Source organism: Elephas maximus, chromosome 5 (genome assembly GCF_024166365.1).
Source record: "Elephas maximus indicus isolate mEleMax1 chromosome 5, mEleMax1 primary haplotype, whole genome shotgun sequence".
Classification (NCBI taxonomy): Eukaryota; Metazoa; Chordata; class Mammalia; order Proboscidea; family Elephantidae; genus Elephas; species Elephas maximus.
This window is the reverse complement of record NC_064823.1, coordinates 161,309,229-161,328,211: the sequence shown is the minus strand read 5'-3', so window position 1 is coordinate 161,328,211 and position 18,983 is coordinate 161,309,229. Positions and strand designations below refer to the sequence as shown.

Here is an 18,983-nt window from a genome sequence, read left to right as displayed (position 1 = left end):
CAAACCCAGCCCATGGCCACTGAGTGGACTCCAACTCCCAGCAACAGGACGGGACAGAGCAGAACGGCCCCTCCGGGTCTCCGAGGCCGTTGTCTGTCGTCGTCACGGAGGCTGACTGCCACTGCTCTCTCCCGCAGAGCTGCTGGTGGGTTTGAACCGATGACCTTTCGGTTAGCGGCCAAGTGCTTAACCACTGTGCCACCAAACAAACCCCAAGCCTGTTGCTCTGGAGTCAGTTCCGACTCATAGCAACCCTACAGGACAGAGTGCAACTGCCCCACACAGTTTCCAAGGAGCAGCTGGTGGATTGGAACTACCAACCTTTTGGTTAGCAGCCATGGCATTTAACCACTGTGCCACCAGGGTTCGGGACCCAAATAAACTATGGAGCCTGGCTGATAGCAATGTACCAATACTGGTTTCTCAGTTGTGACAAATATACTACAGCAACATCCACCGCCACCAGTGGGGTCGAGTCGCTTCTGACTCGTGGTAGCTCCACGTGTGTCAGAGTACAACTGTGCCCCATACAGTTTTCAATGGCTGATTTTTTCTTCCCAGGCTCCTCTGGGTGGACTTGAACCGCCAAACTTGTGGTTAGCAGCTGAGACTGTTAACTCCTTTCACCACTGGACAGCAAGGCAAGATGTTAATAACATGGGAACTGGGTGGGTGTAAAGTATAGGGAAATCTTTGTACTGTCTTTGCAACTTTTCTGTAACCCTAAAACTGTTACAAAACAAAAAGTTTACTTGAAAAAAATACTTTTGAAAGCTTTGTAATAAGCTGGAGAAATGTTTGTGTGGAACTGTGAGGTGAAAAAAAGGGGGCTGCTAGAACATTTTTTTTTTTTTTCTTTTAGAACATAGCATGAGTCTTATCTCAAGTAGGTCAACCATGAGCAAACACAGAGGAGTGCCTGGACCCAGGAGGCACGGTCCCTGTGGTCTGTCCTCTACCCCAGGCCGAGTCCTCCCTTGTGGGTATGACTCCCTCTGGGGTTTTTCAGCGTGGCCCACAGTGCAGAGGTGCCAGGGAGCCTTGTCCTGGGAATGAGGGAGAGACGACTACGAGAAGAGGCCACATCTCTTAGCCTTTACAGAAGCACACAGAATCGGGGAGACAGGATGGGTCAGTGGGGAAGGCCCAGCTGGGGAGCAGGACCCACAGGACTTTGAGTTCCACCTCCACCCAGCCAGCTGTGTGACTCTGGGCAAACCCCTCTGCCTCTCTGGGCTTCAGCTCTTTGCTGGGAATCAAGGCCAGCTGTCCAGCTCCTCTAGCTGCTGTGGCAGCACCCACCCCAGTGCCCTGCCCGTGGCCAGTGCACAGAAAAGGGGACATTGCCCCTGTGGCCTTCACATCAGCACAGCTTCAGGACTCAGCAGAGAATGGAGCACAAGCACTGAGCACACCGAGAAGACAGGAAAGAAAGTGCAAAGGCCAGGAACGGGGGGTGGGCAGTGCTGTGTGGGGAAAGCAAGTGTGTGGCCAGCTGGCAAGGCTGGCAAGGCCCGAGATGAGGTTGGATGACCAGGGCAGTGCATGGTAGGTCAGCTGACTGGCAGGAGTCCAGGGTCAGATGCATGGCTCTGTCTACTCTGACATGAAGCTCAGACCTATGGTCCCAACCTAGAGTCCACTTGGGGCCAGAGGTGGCCTGATGCATCTTTGGGGCTTCTTATGGAGGTCCAGGGGCCCTGGTGTCGCAGTGGCTAAGCGTTTGGCTACTAACCGAAAGGTCAGCAGTTCAAATCCAGAAGCCACTCCTTGGAAGCCCTATTGGGCAGTTCTACTCTGTCCTATAGGGTTGTTATGAGTCCGAATCGACTCAATGGCAATGAGAGTTTTTATAGAGGTCCAACCGGTTTTCCACACACTTCCCCACCCCTCCTGCAGCTAAACAGGGTCCCGCAAGGCCTGCTCACCTACTGTGCACCAAGTAAGAGCTTTCCACAGTCCTCGCAGGGACACCTACACGGTGAAAATGAACAACAGCACTGAGCAGTGTTATGTAACCAAAGCCACATGGAATCTGACTGCATGCTGATGATGACAAATTTTCCCTGAGCCCTGTGATCCTGGAAATCAGAGAGGGTTAAAGGAGCCCCCCCTCCCCCGCCGCAACCTTTGTGCAGAACGGCTCACTGCAGAGAACCACCCACCCCACGTGACTTAGGTGAGACTCATGATGCCCTAGTTCCAATTCCACTCCTCCCTTTGGAAATGAGAAACACAACTGCTTGTCCCACTGATCAATCAGAACAAAATGCTTGTTCACCCAGCTTTGGGAAGCTTCTCTCCTTCCCCCAGGTCCCTGAGCCCCGGCTACCCTCAGCCTGCACTAGCCGACAGTCCCTCCATGAGGACCCTTCCAGGGGAACAGGCTGGCCTTCACGTGAATAGTCTCTGATCTGTCGTCCAGTCACCCACGCTCTCATCCTGCTTCCCCACCTGGCTCTTTCCAGGCTTGTTCGGTCTCGTCTGCATAAAAGAAACATCTTCTTTGCCTAATTCTTGAGACACTCGTGGATTTCTGAGGCTGGGGCCTTCTCTCTATTACAAGTCTGTCTTTCTCAACAAAGCCTCTTCTTATCTAAGCCTGGATTTGTTATTTATTTTATACTATTTTTGGTAACATGTACTCAAAGAATGGTCACCCATGACCCCAGTGGGTTTGGTGTGAATACTGGTACTGCTATTCCAGATTAACTTCATTTCATGGTGAGGATGGCCAAAAAAAAAAAGTAAACTTTATTATTCAATATATCTAATTATTTGCATGGCTCCTAAAACTATTTTTAAAAGGGGATATTGCTGCCGTTAGTTGATGTGGAGTCGACCCCAAGTGTGCATAGTAGAGGCTGCTCCACAGGGTTTTCAAGGCCGTGATCTCTCAAAAGCAGATGGCCAGGCCTCTGTGTGGGTTCAAACCGCCAACCTTCTGGCTAGTAGTAGAGCGCTTAACTGTGCCACCCAGGGACTCCTAAAGGGGGTAAAATTAGTTAAGTGAAGAGAATACATCCAAGTAGTTTAAGACAACATTAGAGTTAACTTAAAAATACCAATGTTAAACTCATGAGTTTAAACATACATTCCCTTTCAGCCCTGTTGCTAGAGTGCCTGAACACTGGTCACTGTGGAAAAGTCCAGGAAAGCTCCCTAGCACCTAGATTTGGAACTTAATTCTGGTCTCTGTGACCAGGGGGAAGGGGTCCTGGGAGAATAACTGAGTCTGTGTCTTAAGCAGAGAAAATGCAGGTGGGCCCAAAACACCCTGCTTTTGAAAAGAAAAGGTGTTTTCAAAGGCCCAAGAAGGGAGCGCAAAGAACAACAGGGAAGCAGAAAGGGGCCCCAAGGGGCCAGGTTGTTGTAATAGAGCCTCACAAAGGAGTAAAAATGATAGTTCATTAAAACATGTGAAGCCCAACTTTCTGGAGCCATGGAAGCTGAATAAACCCCTGAAACTGTTGCTCTGAGATAATCTTTAAACCTTAAACCAAAAATTCACGGGTCTTCTTTAGGCCAGACATTAGTCTAGCTTCACTGGTAAAGAACGCCTGCCTTGAGCATTGTGTTCTTCTAAAGAACCATCTGTCTATCTGGGATCAAACTGACAAGAGCAACTTGAAAGGTTAGACAGGAAACTTAGGGGGCCGTGAATTTATGCTAACGGCGGAGGAACAATTCGGAAAAGGAGGGTGGTTGCGCAACGTGAAGAATGTAAACCATGTCACCGAATTGTACGTGTAGCAACTGTGGAAATGGGTGTATATTTTGCTGTGTATATTCTCAAAAACAACAACAAAAAAATTAAATTATTTTAAAAAAGAGGACAACAAGCAGAAAGACTTATTAAAAACAAACAAATGAGAGTTGTGTTGTGAATTGAATCCTGTCCCTCAGAAAGATACACTTGAGTCCTAACTCCTGTACTTGTGAATATGACCTTGTTCGGGGAGATAGGTCTTTCTTGGAGGATATTATTAGTTAAGTCATATCAGTGCAGTGTGGACCCTAGTGCTAACACTTTCTGAGTGGTGTCTTATAAAAGGGGAGAACAGACCCAGAGAGAGAATCCACATAGGAAGGAGGTGTCATGTGACCCTGATTCTACAACCCAAGGAACTCCAAAAAACACCCGGGCTCTCAGAAGCTGCAAGAGACAAGGAAGGGTCTTCCCTTACAGTGGGCAGACAGAGTGTGGTCCTGCCAACTGTCTGAATTTGAACTTACAGCCTCCAGAACTGTGAGAGAATCAATCTCTATTTTTGAAGGTCACCCACTTGGTGGTATTTTGTCATGGCAGCACTAGGCTATAAAAGCAATGAGTTCAAAATGAACTGCAAAAAAAGAATTAAAATTATTTTTCTCTTCAAATATTTAGTGCCAACTAACCTGGATTGGGAAACCCTGGTGCCGTAGTGGTTAAGCGCTATGGCTGCTAACCAAAAGGTCAGCAGTTCAAATCCACCAGGCGCTCCTTGGAAACTCCACGGGGCAGTTCTACTCTGCCCTATAAGGTCGCTATGAGTCGGAATCTACTTGACAGCAATGGGTGGGTTGGTTGGTTGGTTAATCTGGATTGACACAGTGGCTGCAACAATGGGCTCAAGCATAGCAACGATTGTGAAGATGGTGCAGTGTTTTGTTCTGTTGCATGTAGGGTCTCTATGAGTTGGAACCGACTCAACGGCACCTAACAAGAACAATGATCTGACTAATTCATTAAGGAGAAATATTGGTCATAATAGATGTGTAGAGGAGCTTCTGGACATAGAAAGATGGACCCAGGCAGGCCAGCCAGACTTGGAAGGATGAAACTCTTGGGTTTGGGATACCGCTCTCAAGCCCTGTAATTATAACGACAGTCTGCAAGGCCCGGGGTTCGCCAACACATCCCTGGGAACTGGCTGCCTCCCCAGACCTTCACATGGGGCTCTCTATTTATTATGGATTGAATTGTGTCCCCCCAAAATATGTGTTGTAAATCAGAGCCCTGATGATGCAGTGGTCAAGAGCTTGGCTGCTAACCAAAAGGTCAGGAGTTTGAATTCACCAGCTGCTCCTTGGAAACCCTATGGGGCAGCTCTACTCTGTCCTATAGGGTTGCTATGAGTAGAAATCAACTTAATGGCAACAGGGTTTTTTTTTTTTTTTTTTAAATACCTGTGGTTATAACCCCATCTGGGAATGGGTTGTCTTTGTAGTGTTAATGAGGCAGGATTAGTGTAGGGTGTATTTTGAGTCAATCTCTTTTGAGATATAAAAGAGACTAAATGAAAGCTAGCAAAGAGAGACTGTGGGGGGGGGATGCCAAGGACATGAAGATTACCCAGGAGCAAAAGCTCAGAAGAGACAAGGACCTTCCTCTAGAGCTGGCACCCTGAATTTGGACTTCTAGCCTCCTAGGCTGTAAGAAAATAAATTTCTGTTAAAGCCATCCTCTTGTGGTATTTCTGTTATAGCAGCAGTAGGTGACTAAGACACCATCCCCTTGTGGTATTTCTGTTACAGCAGCAGTAGGTGACGAAGACAGAATCTGGTGCCAGAGGAGTGGGGTGCTGAGCTAGTAGATGCCTAGATGTGGGGCTGGTTTTGAAAGTGGTTAATGGGTAGAGGCTGGAAGTGTTTTAAGGTACCTAATAATAAAAGCCTATTGGTATGAGCGATATCATTGCTGACGTCAGACGGATCCTGGCTGAAAGCAGAGAATACCAGAAAGATGTTTACCTGAGTTTCATTGACTATACAAAGGCATTCAACTGTGTGGATCATAACAAATTATGGATAAGATTATGAAGAATGGGAATTCCAGAACAGTTAACTGAGGAACCTGTACATAGACCAAGAGGCGATTGTTTGAACAGAACAAGGGCATACTGCGTGGCATAAAATCAGAAAGGTATTCATCAGGAATGTATCCTTTCACTATACTTATTCAATCTGTATGCTGAGAAAATAATCTGAGAAGCTGGACTGTATGAAGAAGACACAGCATCAGGACTGGAGAAAGACTCATTAACGACCTGTGTTATGCAGATGACACAACATTGCTTGCTGAGAGCGAAGGTGATTTGAAGTACTTACTCATGAAGATCAAGGACTACAGTTTTCAGTATGGATTACATCTCAACATATAGAAAACAAAAATCCTCACAACTGGACCCGTAAGCAACATCATGATAAACGGAGAAAAGATCGAGGTTGTCAAGGATTTCATTTTACTTGGATCCACAATCAACACCCATGGAAGCAGAGGTCAAGAAATCAAAGAACATATTGCATTGGGCAAATCTGCTTCAAAAGACCTCTTTAACGTGATAAAAAGCAAAGATGTCATTTTAAGGACTAACGTGTGCCTGACCCAGGCCATGGTATTTTCACTCGCCTCATATACATGCAAAAACTGGGCAATGAATAAGGAAGACTGAAGAAGAATTGATGCCTTTGATTTTATGGTGTTGGTGAAGAATATTAAATATACCATGGACTGTCAGAAAAACAAACAAATATATTTTGGAATAATGCTCCTTGGAAATGAGGATGCTGAGACTTTGTCTCATTACTTTGACATGTTATCAGAAGGGACCAATCCCAAGAGAAGGTAAATGCTTGGTAGAGGGTCAGCAAAAAAGAGGAAGACCCTCAATGAGATGGATTGACACAGTGGCTGCAACCATAGGCTGAAACATAGCAGTGATTGTGAGGATGGCGTGGGACCGGGCAGTGTTTCGTTCTGTTGCACGTGGGGTAGCCATGAGTTGGGGCTGACTCGATGTCAACTAACAACAACAAAAAGGAAGGGAAAGTCAAACCCTAAAACTGAATACAAACGGACACAGATGAGTCTATCAAAGGAAGTCATTTGTGTGGCCCACAATCGCATCCCTGACTGCCTGCCCTCAGAGGGACCCATTCTCAGGACAGACAGAGCCACACGTCCTGCCTGCCGAGGCCCAGCGGGTTCTCTCTTTAGCCTAGTCACTGCGAGGCTTGCTGGAAGGAATAAGCTTTTGGTCACACGGGTTGGGGGCCCCCACCTTGGCAGCCTGTCTCCAGAGGAGGAGGAGCCAGGACTGATACATCAGGCACTTCTAAGGTAGTAAAGTGGATGTCCACAAACCTTTCTGTAGGAGAGGACACCATACCTAAACATGTCAGCCTTCCAGAAGTTTCTGCCAGAAGGGCAGGTCTTCCCTGAGGGACCTCCAAGGTGTGTATGGAACAACTGACCCTGCAGGCTGGGCTAGAAGTGCACTCAGCCCAGCTGACTCAAGGGGGACAGAGAAACCACTGTCACTGTCTGGGTCTTAGGAGGAAATGACCTGGGGTCAGCCTGGAGGTCAGTGACTACAAGGACCACGACTTGTGCACTTGGCTTCTCTGCGGGCCACGGCTCAGGGTGGTCAGACAACTCAGCAGGCCTGGCCCCCACGTCCCCATGACACAGAACGCAGCCCCCTCACCTCCTCCTTCTTCTGCTCTGCCTTCTGCTTGTTCTCCTGCACCAGGTTCTGCCGGGCCAGGATGGCCTCCTCGTGGCTGAGCTTCCCCTGCAGCCTCCGGTACTCCTCCGTGGCCAGCTGCTCCTCCCGGTCCTTTGCCTGCATCTTCTTCTGCCACTCCAGGAACTCGGAGAAGTCCCCAGCCCCATCCACAAGCTTGTCAACCCTGGGGAGGATGGCCCAGAGGCATGGCTTGGGGTTTCTCCTGTGACCAGGACCTACACTGCCCAGGGGGCCCGGCCAGGCCCTCACAGGTGTGGGCTGCCAGCCTCCTTGGCCACCCCTACCGCTACCCCTACCCACCGTCCAGACATCAGCCACATCTGTGCACTCCTTCATTCATCTGCTCATCCCTCTGTCAACCCATCTACCACCTGCCATTCCTCTGCCCACTGTCTGTCCATCCACTGTCTCTCTGTCCATTCACTATCTCTGTTCACTTGTCCTCCCACCCACCATCCCTCTTTCCACCTGTCTGTCCATCCACCATCCCTCTCTTTACCCATCTGCCCATCTGTCTACCCAATATCTCTCTGTCCACCCATATTCCTCTGTCCACCTGACATCCCTCTGTCTATCCCTCTGCTTGCCCCTCAGTCCGTCCACCATCCCTCCATCCATCCATCTGTCCACCCATCATCCCTCCATCCATCCATCTGTCCACCTGTCATCCCTCCATCCACCCCTCTGTCCATCCACCATCCCTCCATCCATCCATCTGTCCACCTGTCATCTCTCTGTCCACTCCTCTGTCCATCCACCATCCCTCCATCCACTTCTCTGTCCATCGCCATCCCTCTGGCCAGCCACCCCAGCTCCTACGCATAGCCCGATGCACAGATGTGGAGAGCGGCCTGGGTGAGCACAGAGGTTTGCCCTCCTACAGTTGAGCAGCAGGAAGGGGTTTGAGGAGGAGGTGGCCCCTGAGGAAGGTTTGGGTGGCCCGGGTGTTTGCTAAGACTCCTACCCTGTTCCATCACCCTCATTGAGCCAGGACAGTCTCCATAAAAGGCTGACATGACTCTGTTGCCCTCTGGCTTGGCACCTCTCCTCTGCAGCATGGTAGCCTCACCATCCTGCCTGTGCTCCGCCTCCTTTCTCTGCCTGTCACCCCCTTTGCTCCCGGAAAAGCCAGCCCCCCTGCTCCCACCACCCTCTCACCCCCCCACTACACTGTGGGTTCTGAGCTGTTGCCCAAGGTGTGGGGTCTGGGAGGGGCCCTGTGAGAAGCAGCCCCTGGGGAGCATCCCAGCCTCACGTGGCCAGTGCCCCACCTCTGCAGCTCCTTCTCCACCTGCCGCTGGTACAAGGCCCCTTCTCGCAGGATGGCAGCAGCGTTCAGCTTGACTGGGACATTGTTGGGCTGTGGGAGACCAGAGGGGCTGGCTGGAGGGTTGCTACCCTCCTGCCCTCCACACCTGCCCACTGCAAGGGGCAGGCCTGTCCTGAGGGCTTCAGGTCCCCCAGCACAGGCCATCCTACCCCCAGAGCAGAACAGACACAGCGGGTAGGCACCAGGTTCACACCCTTCTCTCCCGGTACCCGTGCCTGCCCCGATGGTCTGTGTGTCCCTCACCCTGTAGAAGGTCAGTTTTGGTGTCCTGTGGATCCGGGGTGGGACTCGGAACTTCAGCTTCTTCTTGGAGCCCTGCAGAACAGAACAGAGCCAGCAACCTGGCCCCTATGCCCACCAGGTGCCCCCAAATCCCAGCAGAAAACGAGCCTGGGTGAGTGAGGGCCCCAGCGTCCTGACACCAGCGCCCTTCACTGTTCCTACCCTGCCCACCCACAGTCCCCGAAGGGCAGCACCTCTGGCCTCCAGCACCTCCTGCCTTGCTGAGGCGTTGGCCTGCCCAGGTAAGGAAGCAGGGAAGGTGCGGGGCCTACAGACCTGGGCTGCTCCCCAGGTCTGCCTGCCACTGCTCTGTGGACACACCCTGGGGAGGCGTCAGAACTACAGCAGGGGATAGCTGGTAAAGGGCCACTCCCTAGCTGCTCTGGAGGGTGGCCTACTTCTGCCTGTTTGGGGCACTTAGGTGGGGACTCAGGAGAGGAGGGCACAGGCAGCCCGTCTGCAGGAGTATCAGGAGGAGAACTGGTGCTTCCTCACCCTGAGCTTCCTCGTCCTACTTTGTCTTTTTTCACAAATATATTGTGAGTTTTTCTCTTATAGAAACATTAAATGTTCAGTGTGGAAAATTCATAAAATGCCCAGAGATAGCAGCAGCTGTTGCTGTTTTCCCTGTGAGTTTCCTCCCCGTTGTTTCTGATGGGCCTCTACACCTGCCTGTGTCTCCACCTGCCTCCTCTACACTTGCCCCTCTACACCTGCCCGTCTCTACACCTGCCCATGTCTGCAGTGTCTACACCTGCCTGTGTCTACACCTGTCCCATGTACACCTGCCCGTGTCTACGCCTGCCCTGTCTACACCTGCCCCATCTACACCTGTCCTGTGTATATCTGCCTCCGTCTATACCTGCCCCGATCACACTTGTCCACCTCTACAGCTGCACTGTCTACACCTGCCCCCGTCCACACCTGCCCGCCTCTACACCTGCCTGTGTCTATGCCTGCCCCGTTTACCCCTGCCCTGTCTACACCTGCCCCTGTGACACCTGTCCACCTCTACACCTGCACTGTCTACACCTGCCCCGTCTATACTCACCCACCTCTGCACCTGGACTGTCTACACCTGCCCCCATCTACACCTCCCTGTGTCAACCCTGCCCAGCAGGAACAGTGTGGCTGTGGGGGCACTTTTCCACCAGCACAGACACTTGCCCCTTGATGGCCCCCAGTGGAGAAATGCTCAGTAAGGGCTTGTGGCTTCTGGAAGAACTTCCGTGCGACATGAGGACACGCTCCTGCCTGGAGGCCTGCACGGGGAGCCCGGCCTTACCTGCTTCAGGGACTCCCCGCGGGACCTGGGCATGGCGCAGCGCAGCTCCTCCAGGTTCGCCTTCAGCAGCAGCTCCTGCAGCAACACGTGGCTGGGCCTCACCCCGCGCGGCCCGCAGGAAGGTACCAACCAGCTCTTCCTTCTCCTGCTCGCCTCACGGTCATTCTCCTTCTTTCCTGCTTCTCCTCCTCCCCTCTCCCTCCTCATCACCTCCTCCTCTTGTCCTCCTGCCTCTTCTTCGTCTTCATGCTTCTTCCCCTCCCACCTCCTTCTCCCACTTCACCTTTCCCGCCTCCTCCATCCCCTTCCTCTCCCTCCTCCCTGCCTGTCTTCCTCCTCCCCACCTCGCCCCCCTTCTCTGTCCCCCACAACACCTTCAGCAGAGAACCCCTCTGCTCTTTGATGCTCTGGGGGTTTGCAGATTGGGAGGGGTCAACATGCTGAGACTGTCCCTGGGGGGCCTGGACGTTCCAGCTGCATTGGGTGACCTGTCCCATGGCCTCATTCCCATGGGGACAATCAGCTGGGGAGGGTGCTCCTACCCTCATACACCCCCCAGATGGTGGTCTCAGAGGGCAAGGCCACATGCAGCTCACCTCGGCCTTCCAGCGGTTATACCTCTTGGTCATCTCCAGCAGCTGCTGCTCCTTAGGCAGCTGATAGGTGCTCTGTGGGATCTGTGGGTGGCGGGAAGAAGAGCCCGGGGTCAGACAGCTGCAGATGGGAGGGGTGTCTAGAATGCAGGCTGGTGGCCACCTGGTGTGGGTGAAGGGAGGCGGTGGCCAGGGTGACTCTGGGTTCAGACAGAGAAGAGGCAGATATAGTGCCTGAGCCGTAGCAAAAGCAGGTCTGGCATGGGAGCTGCTGAGCTCGGACCTGAGCCCACTGGGTGTTGGTGAGTATCTGGGGAGGGGAGGGGAAGGGAAGAACAGCCAGCCAGCAGTGGATACAGGGGTCTGGGGCTCAGCATGGGGCAGGGGTAGGGGCTGGGCAAAGAGTGAGAAGAGAAGGTGGCTTACGGGAAGGATGGGCCCAGGATGAGTGACTGGGCAGTGGATGCGGGAAGTGGCTGACGGGGAGAAGAGGCCAAGGGGGTGTCCTGGACTCCATGAAGGGGAGGGGCCCCTGACTTAATACTGCAGAGACCAGGGCAACCTGAGACGTGTCCATTGGGTCCAGCTCTGGGAGGCCCTCAGTGACCTTGGAGGGAACAGTGTCTACGGAGGGGTAGGTGGGAGCCAGCCTGGACACTCCTGAACTCTAGAGTCCTACATGCGTTCTTATGACACCACGCCCTCTCCACCTGCAAGCCTGACAGGCATCACGTCCAAATCGGAATCATTGCCCTCCATTCCCCAGCCTCCCCAACCCTGATTCCTTGCCTGTGCCAAGTTCTCAGGGTCCCGCTCAGTGTCTTTCTGTCTCTCACACCCACATTCATGTGCAAATCCTGACCACCTGCTTCGAAACATCTCCACAAATCACCCCCTCACCACCCCTCTCCACCCCTACAGTCAGAAGGACCCTGTAAGCCTACATAGGTACAAAGTTCCCCACTGGACTCATGTTCCATGAGGACAGAAATTTTTGTTTGCAGGTGTATCCTCAGTACCTACAACTATGCCTGATATCTACTAAAAAACCAAAAACAAACCTGTTACCATCGAGTCAAGTCGATTCTGACTCATAGTAACCCTACAGGACAGAGCAGAACTGTCCCATAAGGTTTCCAAAGAGCACCTGGTGGATTTGAACTGCCGACCTTTTGGATAGCAGCCATAGCTCTTAACTACTATGCCACCAGGGTTTCCAACACCTACTATGAAAAAGGCACTCCATAAACATTTACTGAATGCCTGGCTACCATTACTGAACACTTTAATCAAGCCTTCTGTAAAAGAATCCTGACCAAAAGGAGGCAAATTCAAAGAAGAATTTCAAATTCTCATGGACTCCAGACTTTCTGAAGCCATGGAGGCTGGGTGAACCCCTAAAAAACTGTTGCTCTGAGATAATCTTTAAATCTCTGAAGTCTTCTTAAAACCAAGCAATAGTTTAGCTTAGCTAGTAAACCAAAGTCTGCCTTGAGCTTTACGCTCTTTTAAAAACTACCTATATGGGATCAAACTGAAAACAGCAATTCGAAAGATTAGATAGGAAGCTTAGGGGGCAGTGAGTTTATGTTAATGGGGGAAAAACAACTCAGAAAAGGAGGGTGAGAATTGTTGCACAACTCAAAGAATGTAATCAATGTCATTGAATTATACACATATAAATTGTTGTATGTTTTGCTGTGCATATTCTCGATAACAAAATAAATTTAAAAAATATTGAATGGATGAGTGGACTGAAGTGGGTGCTGGACCGAGACAGGGAAGGGGTCTTGGGCGGGGGGCAGGGGTGGTACACCGAGACAGGGAAGGGGTCTTGGGCGGGGGGCAGGGGTGGTACACCGAGACAGGGAAGGGGTCTTGGGCGGGGGCAGGGGTGGTACACCGAGACAGGGAAGGGGTCTTGGGCGGGGGGCAGGGGTGGTACACCGAGACAGGGAAGGGGTCTTGGGCGGGGGGCAGGGGTGGTACACCGAGACGGGGAAGGGGTCTTGGGCGGGGCACAGGGGTGGTACACCGAGACGGGGAAGGGGTCTTGGGCGGGGGGCAGGGGTGGTACACCGAGACGGGGAAGGGGTCTTGGGCGGGGGGCAGGGGTGGTACACCGAGACGGGGAAGGGGTCTTGGGCGGGGGCAGGGGTGGCACAGAAAATGAACCTGAGCTTTCAGCATGGCCACACCACAGGTCCCAGGGGAGGTGACCGCCCACAGACACCTTACGCCTGGTGCTGAGAGGCACACAGCTACGGAGCAGAGCGGGACATGGAAAGGTGCCAGGTAGGGGTTCCACCAAGTAGAGAGGGAGAGAAATACAGCTGTCAGGATGAACAAAGACCAACACGTTGAGCCCAGAGAATCTGTGGCATGAAACGCCAAAGATCCTGCAGATGGGGTAACTGTTGGGCTGCTCATCCATGAGGCCCTGATTGTCCATCCATCTATCCATCCATCCACCAACTATTCCATCCATCCATTCATCTACCATTCCATCCATCCACCCACCCACCCACCCACCCATTCATCCACCCATACTATCATCCATCTATCTGACAAGTATTTACCAAGAGCCTGCTCTGAGCCAGGACTGTGCCAGGTTATTGGGAATATGGGGCAAATAAGATGCACGAGGTCTGGTGGAGAAGATAATAAACAGACTTACAAATAACTCAACTACAAACTAACTGATGCTGTGAAGAAAAGAGCTAGAATCAGTGAGAAAGAAACTAACTGATTTAGTTGAGGGGTTCATGGAAAGCCTCTGGAAACAAAGATTATGAATCCTGAATGGTAGTGGGAGTGGGGTGGGCCCCAGGACCTCCCAGTGCCATCTCCTTACCCTTCCATAGAGCTCTCAGATCTGTTCTGGTTCTAGGGAGATCAGTCCACCCCAAGCTCTCAGGATAGAGTCCATAGCCAATCAGAACATTGTGCCTCTGGTCATGGTGATCAGTTTAAGAGTAGGCATGTGAACTAAGATGATCTAATCAGACTTTTCCTTTCCTTTCCAAAGTCTGATTGCCCCGGATGTCCTCTTCTGCCATGGATGGTGTAGAGCGTGTATGTGAGGCCTGGACTTTTTGCTATAATGAGAGAAGTTATCTCAAAGATGAAGCTGACTCATAGACAACAGGGTGGAGAGGATCACAGAGAAGCAGAGCTGGAGCCCTCATCAAACTATGCCTGATGCCTACCCTACATTAGTCACGAGAGTCAGTAAGTTCTCTATTGTTTAACACAGTCCTTTTTCCTTACTTGTAATACAAGGCATCTTGACATAAGAAGTCAGTGAGGCAGAAAGAGCAAGAGGCCCTGGGCAGAGGGCAGAGATGTGCAAAGGGCCTGGGGTGGGGACAGGCCCGTGTGACTGGGGCTCACACGGACAGGGACTATTGCCTGCCCACAGCCCAGAGAGTATACCGTTGATCCACACACATGATATTTAATGGGGGTGAGGAGACAGTACATTGGCACAGAGTTAAAAGTGGGCTCCAAGCTCCATCTCCAGAAGGGTCTAAGTCTCATGCCCCAAAAGCTTCACTCAATGTCTGCTGACGGGACCCAGCATGGGGAGCACAGGTGCCCACTGGATGGACTCCAGGTCTGCCCATGTGGCCCTAGGGAGGAGTACAGCCCCCCACTGGCCCACGTGGTCCATTCTCCAGGCCAGGACATGGTGACGCAGTAAGGTTCTTGTGGGTGGTGGCAAGCCCACGCACATGTGATGCCTGCACTTACTGGCCTGGGCTTGGCCATGATGGGCACTGGCTTGGGCACTGGGATGGCACGGGGCCTGGGGGCAGTCAGCTTGAATTCCCTGGGCTCTGTGACCTTGGCCTTGGTCTTCACGAGGTGGGCTTGATTGGCCGATACTGCCTCCAGGTCGTTGATCAGCTCCTGGACCTCTGGCTGCCACCTTGGAGCCCAAAGAGGGAGAAGCTGCTCAGGATTGCTGCCTGAGCAGGTAACAGGTACTGAGCTTGGGGCCTGCCTCAGGTGAGGGTGATAGTGGAATCAACACCCCCCCTTTGCTGGGAAGCGCCACTCTGCAGGCCCAGTGCCAACCCCACCCCCGTGACACACACATCAGCATGCCTCTTTCTCAGATGAGGAAACTGAGGTCCAGAGGCATCGTTCTTCCAGGCCACACTGGTGAGTGGGGAGCTGGGGAGGGGGCAATACAGGCACCATGCAGGGGTGGGGCATCTGAGGAGGAGCAGCTGGGATATGGAGCTAATCTGGGAGAGCAGATGGCATGGGGGAGGGAGGGGCAGCCATTGCAAAGGAACATTCCAGAGCTGCACTGTGGGGACAGGTGGGAATGAAGCTGCAAAAGTAGGGTGGGGCAAAGGGCCCGGAGCCTGGAACCTGTGTCTCCATGGGGGACCCAGCTGTCCCCGGGTAGAGCCTTGGGTATGCCCTGAATCAGGGCCACACCAAGGTCGGGGTGCCCCTCTCCCTGCCTCCACACCAGCCCTGCCTTTCATCGCTCCCCTGGGCCCACCATGAGAACCACAGCCACCAAGAGAGAGAAAGGGCTTTTCTTCGGGCCACACAGAGTCTGTTATTTGTTGAAGTCCTTCCTCCAGGGCCTGGGTGGTATGGGGAGGGTGCAGGAGGTGTGCCATGGGCTGGGTTCCAGAGAGGACAGAGAAGCCCATGTCTGGGGGTGGCAGGGTGGGAGGTGGGGGATGCTGCCAAGTCTCTGTGGGTGCCCTGTGGGCAGCAAACGCCAAGTCCGTCCATTGCCTGACTTGAAGGCTCTCTGGAGGCTGGCAGTGGTGGCCCGGGACTGAGTACTGCTCCTCTAGGGAAAGGGACAGCTCAAGGAGACATTCAACCTCCCTGGGGACCAGGGCATCCTCCCCACAGGAGGGGCTTGCACCTCCCCTGGGCCTCCAGGTCTCCTGCAAACAGTCTGTGTGTGCCAGAACAGTCAGTCTGTCTGTCCCCAGGAGGGTAAGGTGGCTTGTCCCCCAGCCATATCAGAAGGGAATCAGTTGGGGGGCAGGCACGCTGGCCCCAGCAGCATCTCCGTGGGGGCCAAGGACAGGGACTCCAGGAGACTGTGCTGGCTCTTCTGCCCATGAGTCTGCACCAAGAGAACCTCTAGGGTTTGCCCCGGGCTGTGGGGGCAGGGGGACGCAACAAGGACAGTTTTGGGGTGATAGGCCTGGGAGTGGTGCCTTCGAGATGCCAGAGAGGAATCTAGGCCTGAATCCACTGGGAGGCCAGCTGCCGGTTTCCTTGTCCCGCCCCCCTTGGGATCTGCAGAGGCCAAGGCTGGGCCAGAGCCTGGGAGGGTCCCCGCAGGGCTGGGGGCTGCCATGGCCCAGAGTGCCCACTTCCTTTCCCCACCAGCTGCCACCACCCCAGCCCCCTGCTCAGCAGGTGGGCTTCAGAGCAGAGGGAGCTGCTCTCCGCCCCCTGACCTGGCAGCACCTCATATGGCCACTAGTCAGCCACCCGGCCTGGAGGGTAGCTGGGGCTCCTCTGAGCCTCCAGGTCCTCACCCCAACATGGCACAATTACCCATTCCACCCCTCACAGAACACCTGTCCCACAGAGCCACCTGGGGTGAGATGGCAGTGATGCCCACCCTTCTGCCTGCTTGGCCCTGCCCCTGCCCTCCTCTGTCTGCTCGGCACCTCTGTGCCCCCCACTGTCCACACCCACCTCATCAAGGGGTCGATCCAGGTCTCCTTGACGTAGGTCGTCTCATAGACCAGGCTCCACTCGTCCTTGATCCAGGAGCACAGGTGCAGGGGGTTGAAGAAGAACCCAAGGAACTGGGCGGTGGGGAGAGCAGGAGTCCTCAGAGGGGCTCGGCTGCTTTGGGTCCAGACCCCCTTCTCACGGGAACAGAGTCATGGCAGGGGGAGACTGGCCAGGGGCACAGCCATTCTGCAGGGGGTCAGGAACCCGTGAAAAGAGACGGCTGCCCACACACCAGGGAGGAAGAGGCCTCTGGGGCAGACATATCCCAGCCAGGCCCTCTCTCCCTGTAGGGGTGCAAAGCCCCCATGGCTTGGCCCCCCACCCGCCCCCTCTCTCCCGTTCCCTCTCCCATTTCATTTCCATCTTTCCATGCCGTTCTACCTCCTGCCTGAAGGCGGCAGTGGCTTCTACTATTGGGCACCCCTGGATCTATTCCCTGCCCTCCAGCCCACCAGCCCACCCTCAGTTGGGCACAGCCATTGGTTCCTCCCAGGTCGCCCAACCAGGAGTAGAGCCCACAAACAGGGCTTTCCGGAATGAGGCCGTGATTCACACTTTGGGTGTGGTGGGGGCAGCCCTACCACAGAACGTAATGGGGTGGGAGTGGGTTTGAAAAATCCCTCTGTCCATCGAGCTGATTCCAATAGCATGTAAATGCGGGGGTCCTTGGGGCCAGCAGGACCGCCTGACCCCCTCCAGGTGTTGTCCCAGGGCCATTCCTCCTAGAGTGGCAGATATCACCTCCTTGGAGGCCACAAACGGTGGGCTGGGAGGTCCAGCCAGGACTGTCCATCTGTCTGCACTCTGGGCTGAGGCTACCGTAAACCAGTGTACACTGCCACTTGGGTCACTCTTGACCACAGAGGTGACAGAGGGTGGCTGGCCGGTTCTGACAGTTTGATCCCATCCTCAAGACCCAGGCTGCCCTCCTCCCCAGAGCCCCGAAGTGTGCGGGCTCCATAAGAGTTTCAAGACGGTGACATCAGAGCGCTAACCACATGCAGGTCCTCCTGAACATGGGGTCCTCCCATGCACAGGTCCTTCTGAGTAATGGTCTTTCTGAGCAAGGGTCCTGCTGAGTGAGGGTCCTCCTGAGCACAGGTCCTCCTGAAGGTCCTCCTGAGCGCAGTTCCTTCTGAATGATGGTCTTCCTGAGCACGGGGTCTTTCTGAGGTCAGGGGCCTTCTGAACTTGAAGTCCTCCCGAGCATGAGGCCCTCCTGAGCATGGAGCCTTTCTGAGCTCAGGGTCCTCCCAAGCGCGGACCACATGTGCCTGCACAGTTCACATGCTGTGAAGCCAGCCCTGGGTCGGTCTCAAAGAGCTCTCAGAAATGCCTTTCATTCTGCTTCTTTTTTTTTAAAAAAAAGTGAAGCCTTGCTTAATATAAAAGTATTTATTCATTGGGAATTACTTATGTTTATATGTAAAAAAAAAAATTTTTTTTAATATGTACTTACTCGTTTTTTTTTTTTTTTTTCTGGGTTTTATATGTAGATAAGGAAAAATATCCTTAAAAATAAAATATTGACTTAGGGCAGCACTCTGTCTTGTTTCACCTTGTTAAGGGCCAAGGTCTTTGGGGGCTGTGGTCCCAGGTGGTTGATTCCACGCTGTGTGTGACTGATTACTTTTGTGTGGCCTTTCTAGCCACAGTCTTGTAACTCCCACCCAGGTAATTGGGAGGGACTGTGTAATAGGGTAATTGTGGCCCATAAATGGCCATAATTGTGGCCCCCGTGATTCTGTCAGTTGGTTGTACTGTGGGGGCTTTTGTGTGGCTGTGATGCTAGAAGCTATGCCACCGCTATTCAAATACCAGCAGGGTCACCCATGGTGGATAGGTTTCAGCTGAGCTTCCAGACTAAGGCAGACTAGGAAGAGGGACCTGGTGGTCTACTTCTGAAAAGAATTAACTAGTGGAAACCTTATGAATAGGAGTGGAACACTGTCTCATATAGTGCCGGAAGATGAACCCCTCAGGTGGAAGGCACTCAAATACAACTGGGGAAGAGCTGCCTCTTAAAAGTAGTCGACCTTAATGACGTGGATGGAGTTAAGCTTTCAGGACCTTCATTTGCTGATGTGGCACAACTTAAAATGAGGAGAAACAGCTGCAAACATCTACTAATAATTGGAATGTGGAATGTATGAACTACAAATCTAAGAAAATTCATTTTGAATTGGAAAGCCATATGATCTACTACACCAGGAATGACAACTTGAAGAGGAATGGTGTTGCATTCATCA

General features: G+C 52.8%; 1 protein-coding gene across 1 annotated transcript in view; it reads right to left on the bottom strand.

Annotated features, from left to right (window-relative positions):
- Positions 1-18,983, bottom strand: part of CFAP99 (cilia and flagella associated protein 99) — a 58,133-nt gene that overhangs the window by 8,568 nt on the left and 30,582 nt on the right. Inside the window, exons 5-11 of the mRNA XM_049886599.1 lie at positions 16,693-16,805; positions 14,755-14,932; positions 11,005-11,085; positions 10,409-10,483; positions 9,085-9,156; positions 8,783-8,871; positions 7,470-7,674 (exon numbers count right to left, since the gene is read on the bottom strand). Of these exons, the coding sequence (XP_049742556.1) occupies positions 7,470-7,674; positions 8,783-8,871; positions 9,085-9,156; positions 10,409-10,483; positions 11,005-11,085; positions 14,755-14,932; positions 16,693-16,805 (813 nt within the window). The remainder of the gene's footprint in view (positions 1-7,469; positions 7,675-8,782; positions 8,872-9,084; positions 9,157-10,408; positions 10,484-11,004; positions 11,086-14,754; positions 14,933-16,692; positions 16,806-18,983) is intronic.